Source organism: Sminthopsis crassicaudata, chromosome 3, assembly GCF_048593235.1.
Source record: "Sminthopsis crassicaudata isolate SCR6 chromosome 3, ASM4859323v1, whole genome shotgun sequence".
NCBI lineage: Eukaryota > Metazoa > Chordata > Mammalia > Dasyuromorphia > Dasyuridae > Sminthopsis > Sminthopsis crassicaudata.
The window spans coordinates 147,226,609-147,241,611 of record NC_133619.1 but is presented as its reverse complement, the minus strand read 5'-3'; the positions used below and the strand labels follow the sequence as shown (position 1 = coordinate 147,241,611).

The window sequence follows — 15,003 nt, the reverse complement described above, 5'->3', positions numbered from 1 at the left end:
TTCCCATGTTGGTACTAATGGCAAAGTGATCCTCACCTGGATTTGCTGTGCCCATTCCAACATTCCTCTTCATTTGACGTGCCAGCTGTCACTCTCTCATCCTTGCAGATGGTATAGGGTAAAGCAGACCAGAACTTTTTGGACAATTTCAGCTTCTCTTTTATATCTGTAACCTGATCAAGAGACCAAGAAAGGAGCTTTAGTAAAAAAGGTCGTTCATAAATGCTTTTTAAGACTCTACATTGTAGCACAAAGCAGGTGAAGGTTAAAAGACTCTGGAGGTATGACAAGTGACAATCCTTTACAAGTTCTATTAGACAAGCATTGTGCTTTTAGGTCTAATTATAGTGACAAAAGCCCTTTGCCTAGGATGCTTAATCTTCTTCATGCTTTTAACAGAGAGTTCTCAGGTGCTGTAATTGGTTTGTTGTATTTGTTGGGTTCCAACAACCTCTGCATTAAATGTTATAAAGTAAGTAAATTGATTTCAGTTCTTTCCTCCCCTGAGATCCACCTTTCTCAAACACCCAGATCTACTCCTTAGAATTCATTTTCCTAGCAGTCTTGTAAATGCAACTAGACAGTGTGCTTTGAGATAAGATGCCAGCTCTGATGGTCTACTTGTTTTTTCAAGAAATAAATATGGTAACTAATTCAGATATTGGCAGCCTCACTTGCTCCTGAGTAGTTGATAAAATGGTGCAGCACACACTAGTACTGGAATCAGTGAAACAAATCCTGTTTAGGGTCCCTAGTATTAGAATTAGAAAAGAAATTGGAATGAAGTTCAGGACCCATTTGTAGGGATAGAAAGGAGAGGCTTAGCACAGACATCTCTAGAGAAAACTTTTACCCAAATAAAAGACTCTTCTAGCCTGGAAAAAAATAAAAACTTTTGGGCTTGATAATGTGGAAGCTCTGGCTTGATGAATATATTGGCTAATGAAGCAGCAGGTTTTGTTTTACAGTTAGTCTATAAGAAAACCAGGAAAAATAAATGGAAGTAAATGGAATGTACAATATGAAGGGAAACTATTGCTAATTACAAGTATTACATCTGAGATTGATATGGCCTTTGGGAAATAAATGCATTTTTCTGTTCAATGTGGATTGGATGGGTTTTCAGGGAGCTCTATGAAATACTTTTGAGGAAAGTCAATGAGGTTTAAGATATAACATTGAGAAATTAAGCACCATTGTTGTAGACTTAAGGCATATTTCTCTATAGTTTTAGGACAATGAGTAATCCTTTGGGTTCTTTTCTTACCTTAGGTTTTAAAGATGATAGGATCATAGGTCAAAACTGGAAGGTAGCTTAGGAACTATTTAGTTCAAGCTCTTCATTGTCCATATGAAGAAACTCAGGACTAAGGAGATTAAGTGGATTGCCCAAGTTCACATGGGCATGAGAGATAGGATTTGAACATGGATACTTCTTACCATGTGGCTCTTTCAAACAACGTACTACATGGAATGTTCCTTAAACTCCTATTGGAAGAGCTTAATGGAAGAATCAAACAGCATGCAATAACAGAAAGTCCTACATCTACTTTTCCTCTTTTTTTTTTTAAATTAAACCTTCTGATTTCACTAGTGTAGGGAACTCTGATGAAGAAATTCCTTCCCCAAATGCAATTTATATTGCAACTTTCTATCCTTAATACGTTCACATTTCTCTTATGCAGACTCTTAAAAAGCTATACAAATACCATCTGCTTAAGGTGTAGAAAAAGTACAGGCATTATATTACAGGAATTAATTTTAAAGGAGAAAAATATATATCACCCTGAAACTAGAGAATATCTAGTTCTCACTATGATTATTGTGACTGATCTAATTATGGGCAGAACTTTTCTATGAAATCCTCCTTCTCTTTCCCCATAACATACATACAACATATAAACAATGCCTCCTTTACTCATCCCGCCCAGCCAATCAATAGCTAGATGAGAGAGATCTATTGTTGAAATCAGCTTTCTATTAGAACTCCTTCACTATAATCTTTAGCCTTCCTATTGGTTAGTATTGGATGCTGAAATAAAGTAATTCACCTAAAAAAAGGGATTTGTGACTATTTGAAATTGCTATTGAAAATCACTATTTTAATCAAAATGCAGCTTTACCCATTTCCAACTCCCTTGTGTGGTGTTCCCTTCTCAGCCTTTAAAAGGGAAGGTGACCTCAGTGACTACTATTTGGGAGCAGTCAAACATTACACGTAAATTCCAAGGGGAAGCCAGAAACTGGGAAATTAGTTACACTACCATGCACTTTGAGTTTAAAATGAAACTATTGGCTTTGGGACCATAATGTCAGTTCTACCTACTTCAAGGTATCATATAATAGAGATTAAACTTTTTTTCCTGTTTTTCTCTTATGTTTATTTTCACCCATGCACCAAAAGAACAAAACTGAATACACTGCCACTTCTTTAATCATGTCAAAGGTCTGTAATTTCATTTATTTGTGCCCTCTATTCACAAGTGAAAATTCGTGACCCTGCTAAAGTTTGCAAGATTTTCATCAAACTTCAACCAAACATATTGCTTATCCTGTTGATACAGAACCATTAATGCCTACTATCCCAATGTTTGTAAAATATTAGCAGGTCATGGTAAGATGAGGCCAAGGTTATAGGTTTGTGACATTATTGAAAGAGTTCATTTCTGTTGATTCCACAATCAGAAACTATATCCTAAACATTAGCTAGCTATGTAATCCTCCCTATACTCTATCACAAAATGGATTGGGTGACAGAGTTTGGTGATAGATTTCTGCAGATCTCTCATTTATCACTGCTCTTAGGAAAATAAATCAGAGTTGACTACTGATGGTAGGTGGTTAGCAGCATCTTTTTTTTTTTTTAATGAAAGCACTTTTTAAAAAAAGGCAGGGGGGAAGATAATACACACTTAATAGGAACCTACTATATGCCATGCTTTATGATAAGTGTTTTATAGATAATATCTTATTTGATAATAACAGAGAATAACATGCCAGCATTTGAACAGGACATTATTTTCTTTGTGCTACCTTAGTCATGATTGTATACTACATGGAGACAATGGGAAAATATATTGCCAGATTGTAATGACAGTGCAGATGGCAGTAAAAAATGGAAGAGATTAAGAATTGGAAATGAACATTTCTTTGACTCAGATGTTTGTCAGAAAGATTTTTGCCTTAGCTTTCAGTATCTAAGGAATGATTTAATCTCAACACCTGTTATATACTTTCTCAGTTTCTTCCTTTCTAAACAACATATACAACTCTAGTTTAATTATACACCCATGACCTTGGTTTTGTTTCTCCAAAAAGCCACGCAAGAAGAGGAATCTCAACTATATAGACTATAAACAAACCTTTATTGTTGTTTGCCTCTCAGTATAAAATATGATGAAAAGAACATATGACCCTCAAATCATTAAAAGTTCAAACCTGAGGAAAAACCAATCCTGGAATGAAATTGAGCATCATTTGTTTCTCTCTTTTTTCTGTTCCAAGATTGTTTCTCAATTTTCATTATGATCTAATTTTAAGGTAGATTTATTATAGGGAAATATATTTATAGTGGAACTGGTACATATGATTATTCATTGTTCTTCTGATATATTTCCCTACATGGAAGAAGTTGGGAACTCAGGAGAGTCTTGATGAAGTGTAATGGGAGTGCGATGGAGATTTTAGAGCATATGTAGAGATGTAACTGGTTTAGAGCTGCTAAGTTGATACTGAATGATTACATAAATTGTATTTGAATTGGCTATGACTGCAGAGCTTGATCTGGGGGAGAGAACATTATAAAGTCATTAGTCTCTATTGGCCTCTTTCTCTTGGTTTGACTTCTTCTCTTTGGCTGATTTTTTCTTGCTACATGATTATTTGTGGGAAAGGACAAAAGCCTGGGGCTTTCACTTCATCTGAGGCTGACAAGTGATATTGTGAATACAGGTCTCAGTTCTTCATCTGTATCAGTGTCTGGTCTTTTGTCTCAGGTAAAAGAAGTTGAAATCTAGAACCTGTGAATCTTGAAAGGGCAAGAGAATAAGCTTTCTGGGAGTCTAGGAAACTGAGAATCTAGGAATTAAGTACTTCTCAGATTTTTTAGTCAGTTCAGAATCAATATCCCAAGCACCAAGGAATTACTCAGGCTAGTGGCAGATGGTGTCATTCAGCACTGGTGCCTCATTTGGATATGAATTTGATGGGACTAACAATGCTGTGTATACATTGTGTTAAGTCTGAGCCCACTCTCCCTAGAGAAAGAGGTAGTATTGGTGTTGAAGAGAAATTTTTGTACTTTTTTTAAACTATAGTTTCAAAGTAAACATCCCTTCATACAATGCTAATTGATGTTAAGAGGCAAAAGAGAATTGAGATACTAGGCATTACTGGTTAACAGTGAGGTACAGAATAAAGTGAGTACCAAAAAACCCTACAAATACAACTTTCATAACATATTTATTATGAGGGTTTTATTTTTATTTTCCTTTTTGTTTCCAGTGAGGGAGAAGCAGAGAAAATAGCTACCTGATAAATGAAAAAAAAAAAAGATTAAAAAAATGAAAAGTGATATATTAAAAAACAAAAAGACAAATTCTACCTGATGCTCTCCACATATTTGCCCTCATTTGTTCTTTGCCCTTATCTGTCCTTTTTTTTTTTTTTTTTTTTTTTTTTTTTACAAAGGCATATTGGGATGAAAAGGAAAGCTGTCGCTTTCTTCTTCCTCTTTGATGGTTAAAAGGAGTGACCCATTCCTTTAGGACTGGGAAACTCAAAGAGTAGCATTTTTATGTTATTGTGGATTTGTAAATCCAGATTGGAGTTGTTAGAGCAATCTGGCTTGTAAAATAGTTAACTACAAATTTAGCTTAGATGATAGTGCATAAGACAGAGAGAAAAAAACCAAAATATATCAGGGATCAGGCCGAACAAGACATAGGCCAGTTTTTAAAAAAAATAAATAAAAGACTCCTGCTGGTAGTTAAGCAAATGAATAGTAGGCTTTTCTTATATTCTTGAAAGCCTAGCATAGGATTTGGAAAAAAAATCCATATCTTTAGAAACAGGGTGTGTGTGAGTTGCTTAAAAGGAAAAACAATGTTTCTGACAGAGAGCAAGCTATTAGAGAGATTGTACCTGTTTCAAGAAGTAACTTTATCTCAGTCCCTTCATGTGGGTGATTTTCAAAACTCTTTTCTCTCTCCTTCTAGTGCTATCCATAGGAAGACTCAAAGTAGGTCAGAGGCTGGTGTATTCGTTAGAACTATTGACAAAGGCTAATGTTTTTCTTCCACAGTTCAACTGTCCTTCTTTACTTGTGTGATAGCTATGTTTATAACATACATTTAGATTCATTTTTATTGGTTTTATTGGTCAATTTTCCTAACTTTTTTCCCTTGAAATTTTTGAGTTTTTATCTCTTTCTCCCTTCCCTCACTACCCCCGCCCTATTTCTCTGCGCCTTTTTCTCTTGTTTTCTCTCCCAGTGGAAAGAATGTATGTCTTGGACTTAGGGTAACCTAGATTCACATCTCACTTTTGAAATCTACTTAATTTCTAAGTGCTCTAGATAACTTTTAAAAACTTAAAGTTCCAGAATAAGTTGCCAGTTTACATGATTAGGAGAATGCTTCCTCATTGGGAGAGCTTCCTACCTTGAAGAAATCACAGGTTTAGGAAAAAAAAAATTAGGGGTGTGTGTGTGTGTGTGTGTGTGTGTGTGTGTGTGTGTGTGTGCTTGTAGACACCTAATATTTTTGGGACATTTTTTTTCCTTGATGCAGAACTACATTTTTTTCTAACATCATTTTTTCTGTCCTCCCTTGTACTTATTTGCACACTGAAGTCACAGGTAATCAAAGTATAAACTGACAATTTGGAGATTATTGTCCATGTTCCTTAAGCTTCTTTATCCTCTACATTTGATGATGGTTAATCATCAAGGTACATTCATAGTAATATAATTATTTATATTTATCACAAAAACTGTAAAATAAGATGACCAATTGTTTTATGAAATTTTTAGATTCCTTTAACTACACAGTAGAATAAATGCTTCCATATCCTTTATTTTCCTCTCTTGGGTGGTCATCTCTTTCCACTAATCCTTCCTAATATTAGCCTTTTTTTTTTTTCTGGTGTGGCAACCATGCTAGCATCCTGGATACCTTAGAATCAGCTGGAGTCAGGATAAGGAAAAGTTTTTATGCTTGGTCTTTAGCAGTAGAAGTGAAGAGAGTGGACACGTGGGATCTCTGCTACCGCACTGCGTCACCTCTCTCACAGAAGAGATCCTGGCTAGTCTCACTGCACCTCCTAGTCCCTCCCACAATTCTCTGTGTACACCAAACGGTTGGGCCAGCACAGGATAGTGGGAAGGGCCATTTTCCAAGCATATTCTTATAGAGTATTGTTCAATCGGTAATTAGCCTCAAGTGCTCTGTTGTCCCACTCCAGTGCATTGACTTAAGAGTTTCAACCCTTTACATTCTGGTATCATTCATTCATTGCTGTTAAGAACACCAACAAGGATAAAGTTTATTATTCTGCTAATATATTCACAGGAATCTAGGTGGTTCAGTGGGTAGAACTCTCAGCTTGGAATCAGGAAGACTCATCTTCCTCAGAGAGTCAGCCTCAAACATTTATTAGCTAGTGTGACCCTGGACAAATCACTTAACTTGGTTTTCGTAAGTTTCCTCATTCTGTAAAACAAATTGGAGAAAGAAATGTCAAATCTTTCTAGTATCTTTGCTAAGAAAATCCTAAAATTGGGAAGCAATGAATCAGCTATTAATGAAATGACACAATGACATCAACAAAATACATCCATTAATATTGGTTATTAGAGATCATTCACTGAAAACAACAATTACACTGTTAGTAAGTGACTTTAAAACTGTATCATCACAGTGGCTTTCTTCAATTTTCTCCCATCGCCACTATAAAAACAGAAGGGGACTGCGCAGGACTGAGGGTCATTTTACTGATATCATCGTCAGATCATGAAATGGACAGAAGAAAAAGAATTGGTATTACTTCATGTCATAGGAATTACCTCCAAAACTTAAAATTGGCTTATGCCAATTGCAGGTATTAGTTATTTTTATAAATGTTAATGAATAACTTATGTTTTGTAAAATAAGAATTTGAGACCAATATAGATCTTGTGAAACCTTGAAAATAATTATTTTCCGCATTGTATTTGTCTTCAGACAAAAGGTAATACCTGATTTATCCAAAGTTCACAACTGTGTGACTCCAAATCATTTATGTAAAAGGGGTTCAACTATAATAATGATTTTTTTAAAGCCTTAGCTTGAGCAAAGTCCCTGTCAAGAGTCCACTACTTTATTTTGTAACCTTAGGCCTACTGACTTAGAATCGTGCAAAGAAAGAGGAAGCAATTTAGAAAAAGAGACATGACAATAGCAAGATGTGACAGCTGACACAGAAGGAGGAGACAGGAGAACTATAAAACATGGAGAGAAGAGCTATAAAACATAGCAGTTTGGCAACTTTTAGCACTTGGATAAACAGTCCTACATGTCTCAGTAGTGTCTGAACACATCACTTTATAGCAGAATAGTAAAATAAATGATGCCAGTACCTAGCATGGTGCCTCACACATAATAGATGCTTAAGAATGTTTTGCTCTGTGAGTTACTGAATGAATTCATGAAGGAGTTATTGCGAGATTGCTAAATTGCTTAGCATATTCTGTTTTTAATGGTAGTTATCGAGAAAATTTTCTTCGAAGGAATACTTCATTCCCTAAGGGTTGGGATAATGGAAGATTATTATTGGATCTTTCCAATGTTATGAATGCTGAGCTCTGTGCCATGAGAGATGTTATGAAATATAGTATTTCCTACCAAATAAAGTCCAAAATCTTTAGAATGTCATTTAATGTCCTCTACAATCTGACTCAAATGCCTTTCTTTAGCTAGTTAGACAATGTGGTAGATAGAATGTCAATCTTGGAGTTAGAAAGAGAAGTTTGAGTCAAGCCTTAGACACTTAAAATGTGTGATCCTAAGAAAGGCATTTCACTTCTGTGAACCTCAACTTCATCATAAAAATGGGGAAAACAACATCACCTACATTACACTATTATTTTTGATAGTATTTTATTTTTCCAAATGCATGCAATGATAGTTTTCTAATTCACCTTTGCAAATTTTTATAAATCTGACTGACCAGAGTTTTAAATAATTAAAATTTATAACTGTACCAGTTCACCTTGTATTCCAAATTTTTCTCTTTCTTCCCCCTTTCTCAGATTACAAAAAGTAATCTGATATAGGTTAAACATGTATCACATGGTTATTGAGAGGATCAAATGAAATAATCTTTATAAAGTATTTTGTAAATCTTAAAATGCATATAAATTATCATTATTATTAGTTTTGTCTGACTCTATTATGTTAATGGAACACTTGGACCATTTCAAAGAGAAATACTATTCCCTAAACGCAAATTGCATTTTCTACTTCCATTCACTGCTAATACTGTTCCCTCCACCAGGAATACCTTTCTTCCCTTCTTTGCTTATTTAAATCTAATACTATTTATTTTTCTTCCTCTGTACTTAGTTTATGGCTCTCCGATGGCACTTCACCTCTACTGCTTTGCATCATGGATATTTGTTTCTGTTCTTATCTCCCTTGCTGAGTTGCAAGCATTTTGGGGAATGAGATTGGGTTTTGGGTCTTGTGTCCAGCTGTGTATCCTTCAAAATGCTTGCCAACAATGACCTACATTTAACAGCATCCAATTAATATCAGTTGAATAAATGGACAAATGAGTGAATAAAATAGTTGGGTTTTTTTTTAGGAAATTTGTGTCCCTTTCAAAGACAACAATTTCAGAATTTCAGGTTCTCTGTTGAGTGATGCCTTCAGTCTCTCTCTTGTGGAGAAGAGGGGATCATGGGTATAATCAAGAATTAGATTTTATCCTGAAAAAAGAAGAGTTCAGGGACCATTGTTTTGATATAATGTCCCTTACATTTTGCTTATGATTCTGTTTCTCTGTATGCTCAAGTACATGTCATGTGATGGGACCACTGGACCTAGGAGACAAAATACCTAATTATAAGTTTCAGTTCTGCATTTACTACATGTATATAAATATCTGTATATATATATGTATGTATGTATGTATATCTGTATATGTATAGTATTCCAGAGACTGACCACAGGTTTAAGTAACTAAAGCTTATAACCACACTAAAATTTTGGGGACATCTTGTACATGTATGTATGTATGTACATAAACATATATGTGTATGTAACATATATATGTTTATATAATATAGTATTAAAGTCATATTACATCAATGGTTAGTTTCTATGGATATGACATACTCTCCCTGATTTCCCCCTTTTATTTCTGGAAGGTTAATCAAATCCAGTGCTACTGGAAAGATGATATCAATCTATTCCCCTATGATTCCATAATATCTCTTTAATTTTTCAAATCAAAGTATTTCACTCTGACTACTTTCTCCCCTTTAGAATATAAGTAGTTTGAGGAAAGAAAATATCTTCATTTTTGTCATCTTATACCCAGAGCTTAATACCGTTATTGGCACATAGCAAATGCTTAATAAATGCTTCTTCCATTTGGACCAGAAACAATAAGAAAAATATCACCAGCACCAAATCATAGTGTGACCAATGAAAAATGGAAGAATTAAAAGAAGGATATTTTTAAGTAGTTTTCTTTTGTTTTCACACAGAGAATACTTTTGAATTCTGATTTCTAGACTATTCAGTTATTGCTGTTGTAGAGAAACTAGATTCTTTGATAGCCCATGTTAGAATCTTTTCTCCAAAAGATTAGCTCACAGTTGCACATCAGTTTACTTGTGATCCAAAGCCCATCTAAATTCCCCTGCATTGTCACCTCCATGTCTTTTCCTGTTCTGCCATTATTAAGTGGCCACATTCAAATCTAATCTGAATCATACCCTGAACCCTAACATAGCCTCTCTTGAACATATATATCTCCAGATCTGGGGAATCTACTGCTTCTGGTGGCTTGTTTGTTCATGATTTCATAAGGACTATAACAAGGCTATTTGGCCTGTCTGAACAAATAATAGAACAAAATGTAAATTATATACATATGTATGTATATATATATATATATATATATATATATACATATATACCATCTTTAGAAAAATGATTCTAAATATTTTATGAGCTTTACAGTAAATAATATATTGAAACAGAAACAATGTAAATATTTTATAAGATGGCAGATCTTTGTTAGTTTTGGAATGAAATCTGCTTATAAAAATAAAGATCTTAAATCTTCCTTGTGGATTCTTCTGCTGTATTTAATTGAGTTAGAGATAACTTTCAATTTATTCTATTATATACTCTTCATGACTTGAGAGCTCTAAGATCTAGCTCCTGAGATACTAATCTCCCTCTAGTTCAGAAAGCTCTCTCATAGAGCATCTACTTATTTAGTTCAGTTCTCTGAATTCCATCAGCAGCTAAAACATCCCAGTCTTGGACAAATCAAATCAAGGCTTGTTAATGTGCCTATTTGGAATTTTAAAAATTCATTTTAGAGGGTCAGGAATAGGACATTGAAAGTTGAGCAACATATCAAATGCTGTTATTTTTATGAATCAATTAACAAATATTTATTTTGGTATTTATTATGTTGCAGGTATCTACTCTGTCTTAAGTGAGGGGTACTGTAAAGAGAACAATTAATTTCTATGCTCAGAGAACTTACATTATACTGGGGGCAACAAATATGCACATAATTATTAAAGAAAAACATTTTAAAAATCAAAAGAAATTAAAAGTCACCACCCTCAAAGATTTTTAATTTTATCAAGTATCAATATATATACATAGATATACAAAATATATGCAAAGTATGAAAAATTGAGGGGGAGGTACTAGCAGCTAAATGGGGGATGAGGGATTTAGAAAGGGCTTATGTAAGAGATAGTATTTGAGCTGGGCTTTGAAGAAAGCTGGGTAAATTAAGAGGGAAAAGAAAGGGACTCTCTCCCTTATAGTTCAAACATGGGAGACAGCTCGTGGGAAAGCTCGTGACTTTTTAAAAGCTAAGTCTTATACACTGCTATGTCCACCCTATATGCTGCCTTCTAGGCTCAAATTCAGGTGTCCCCAAAAGTTTATTGAGCACTTTCTTCACTCTAGACTTTCTGAAGTCTAAGTCCTCAGTTTTTTCCATATTATGGAACTCTAGATATGATTCAGGGTTTTAAAGGGGTTTGGAGGTGATAGAGAAACAAAATAAATATATTTAGCAGAAGTACATTTTCTTTTAAGGAATTCCTTATTATGATTTGGAAGGGAGTCTCAGAGTTCTAGGAAATAGCCTTTGTCATTTTCAAAATGAGTTGGTTTTATTTTATTTATTTATTTTTTTTAGCACAGATAATACTCAGGGACCTCTACTAAGCTAAAGGTGAAACTGCCCCCACATTCTAAATTAATAATGCATGTCATCAAGACACTCGTTCATAGAGTCAATCTGCTTAGTAAAAATGATCTATTTCTGCCTGACTGTATTTGTCTCTTGAATGTTGTCAGTATTACTTCCAGAGGACATGCACATATGTGTTTTGTAGGAAAAACAAGAACTTCATCAGGAAGTAACATAGTCTCTGAAAATTAAGAAAAGGATAATGACCAGTCTTCCTGATTTTCTCCAGGGAGGAAAAATGGGATGGAAAAGTTTAAATGGAAGAGTCTTTTCAAGTTTGTAGTTTCCAGACAAGATAAATCCATTAAAGGCATGACTCAGAAAGGGTTTCTTTATAGAAAGACATTGCTCCTTAAATGAGAAGGTGGGACCACAAGAAACTGATCTCATACTGTTCAGGTTAACTTTTGGCAGAAGATTAAAAAAAATGTGGTCAGTCCTTTAGGTTTACACTCATTAAGACAGCATGGTGAAGTTCAAAGGTCACAGGATTTTCCAACTGTGATGCTTACTTGGGCAAATTATGTCTTCTCTTTAGAACTCAGCTTTCTTCACATGTATAACCTATATTGGATTGCTTACCATCTCAGGGAAGGGAAAAGAAAGAATTTGGAATGCAAAACTTAAAAAAAAAAGTTAAAAATTGTTTTAACATGCAACAGGGGAAAATTTTTTTTAAGTGAAAATGCTGAATTAAATGACTTCTAAGATTCTTCTCAATTTTCAGTCTATAATCCTATGAATATTACACTGAGAATACTCAATAGATTTATATTATTTGATTCTAAAGTTGGTTATTGTATTAAAAGGTCCACCAGAAAATGTAAGGTGAAAGTAAGAAGACCGCTCCTAATCCCAACCATTTCCTTCAAGAGATGCTTCTGAATCCTCCAGTTGTAGCCCTCTCATGTCCCCTTCCCCTTCATACTTATTTGTATATGTTCTATATTTATTTACATATGATTGTTTTGTACTCTCACTCTTTCCTCCTTAAGTATAATTTCCCTGAGGGTAGAGACTGTCTCACTTGTATCTTCAGTGCTTAATGAATAGTGAATCATTGTTGACTAAGCCTAGTTCAGTACTACTTTGTAATTGCTGTATTTTTAGAAATATTTACTCCAAGCAGTTGAGAATCTGAATTTAGACAATAGGTTTATGGGATCCCAGATTTATAACTGGAAGGGACCTTACAGTCCATATACTGCAATGTTCTCATTTTATAGATGAGAAAATAAGGTCAAAAGAGATTATCTTGACCATGATCAAATAATAGGGATAGATAAGTGTATGAATGACCAATTCATAATGGGTTTTTACCTCTCTAAAATTCAGAAACAGATACTGTGGAGGAATATCTGGTTCTACCATAAAATCTTGTATAGAATTGGATATGAGGATCATTGTTCTGGTCAAAAATGTTATTTGTAATGTTTTTATTATATAACTGATATATTCATTCAACAGGAACTTGGTGAGTACCTTTGGGTCCTAAGCAGTTTTCTCATCTGTAAAATGGGAGTTTATAAGAGGATCTATATTTCAAAACTGCTGTGAAGATTAAATGAGATAATAATTGTAAAGGGCTTAGCCAGTACCTGGCATTTGAGTGCTATATAATTGCTAGCTATTATGATTATTAGGCACTAATATAAAGATCAATTATCTGGTTATTGTTTTCAAGGAATTAAGAATCAAGCACAGAGATAAGATCCCCAGTATGTAAAAGACCTTCTGGCCAGGTCTAAATTAATCAGATATTTCCAACATATCTATATTGTTTGCCCTAAATATTTTATTTCCTCTTTGTTACACCTGTACTAAGGGAATATGTCAAAGGCAAATGAAGCTTAGGAACTTGGCCTATTGGCTACAAGGTCTGGGAATCTGGGAGTTATTCACTGCAATTCATGAATTTTTAGCTTGGAAAATTCCTTATACCAAATGACCTACCATTTAGTATATTTAAAAGAACCTCTGCAGTTTTCAACATTGTTGATTATTTCTTCCTGCACACACTCTTCTGACTTGGTTTCTAAGGCATCATACTTTTTGGTTTTACTTTTCATTCCTTTTTTTTCTTTTCTAAGCCACTCTTCCTCTTTCTCATCCCTTAATAAGTGCCCTAAAGGTTTTGTTCTCAGCCTTTCTCACTATACTCTTTCCTTTCTCACTATACTCTTTATTTTGGCAACTATTATTGGCAGCTAGATGGCATGATAGATAGATATTATACTGTGTGGTTTCACACATTCAATCAACTGAAAAATAATACTATTTCTCTCTTCTTATTCTTTTTTCTATCTATTTCTTCTTATCTAATCCTATAGCTACCTCCCTAGAACTAGCCTCTATTATTACCCACTATGACTTAGTAATAAGCTTACTGGTCTTGCTGTCTCTTCCTCTATCTCCAAATTCATTTTTTACATTTTCCCAGAATAATACTAATTTACTTTATGCATAGATATGAGTTATATTATGAATGTTATGGAATATTATTGTTCTGTAAGAAATGACCAACTGGAGGAATACAGAGAGTCTTGGAGAGATTTACATCAACTGATGCTGAGTGAAATGAGCAGATCTAGGGGATCATTATACACTTCAACAATGATACTGTATGAGGATGTATTCTGATGGAAGTGGATATCTTCAACATAGAGAAGAGCTAATCCAATTCCAATTGATCAATGATGGACAGAATCAGCTACACCCAGAAAAGGAACACTGGGAAAAGAGTGTAAACTGAGAACATTGGTGTTTGTTTTTTTTTTTTTTTATCAGATTATTTTTACCTTGCGAATACAATCCTTCCTTTGCAACAACAACAACAACAACAAAATGCGGTACATATATATTGTACCTAGGATATACTATAAGATATTTAATATGCATGGGAATGCCTGCCATCTAGGGGAGGGGGTAGAGGGAAGGAGAGGAAAAACTCGGAACAGAAGGGAGTACAAGGGATAATGTTGTAAAAAAATTTACCTATGCACATGTACTGTCAAAGAAAATGTTATAATTCTAAAAATTAATTTAAAAAAAGAAAAAAAAAAGATATGAGTTATATTATTCTTCAAAACTTTTCAGGATCCCCTTAATATCTACCAAATAAAATTCAAATTAGCTTATAAGTCAAGGCCTTTCTACATAGGGTTGTTAATTTTTTTTTTAATGTTAGAGATGAGGAACTGAGGAAATAGGTTAAAATGACTTTTTCAGCTAGTAAGTGTCTGAATCAGATTTGAATGCAGAAAGAAGAGTCTTCCTGACTTCAAACCCAGAACTCTATTCCATGCTATTTCCTTTCTCTGGGATATTATTCTTTCATCTCTGCCTCCTGGTCTTATGTATATCCTTCAAGATGATCTAAATACCATCTCAAATCTGAATAATTACCCCCACTACAATATATCTAACAAAAAATCAACCAAACTCTGAGGATTTTTACTGAGGTGGAAACATCCCAGTTGAGACAGCTCACTCCATTTTGGGATAGTTATATTG

General features: G+C 34.2%; 1 protein-coding gene across 1 annotated transcript in view; it reads right to left on the bottom strand.

Moving 5' to 3' along the window:
• The window catches only part of GPC6 (glypican 6), a 1,235,068-nt gene that overhangs the window by 43,263 nt on the left and 1,176,802 nt on the right, over window positions 1-15,003 (bottom strand). Inside the window, exon 7 of the mRNA XM_074299354.1 lies at window positions 37-173. Coding sequence (XP_074155455.1) covers window positions 37-173 — 137 coding nt within the window. The remainder of the gene's footprint in view (window positions 1-36; window positions 174-15,003) is intronic.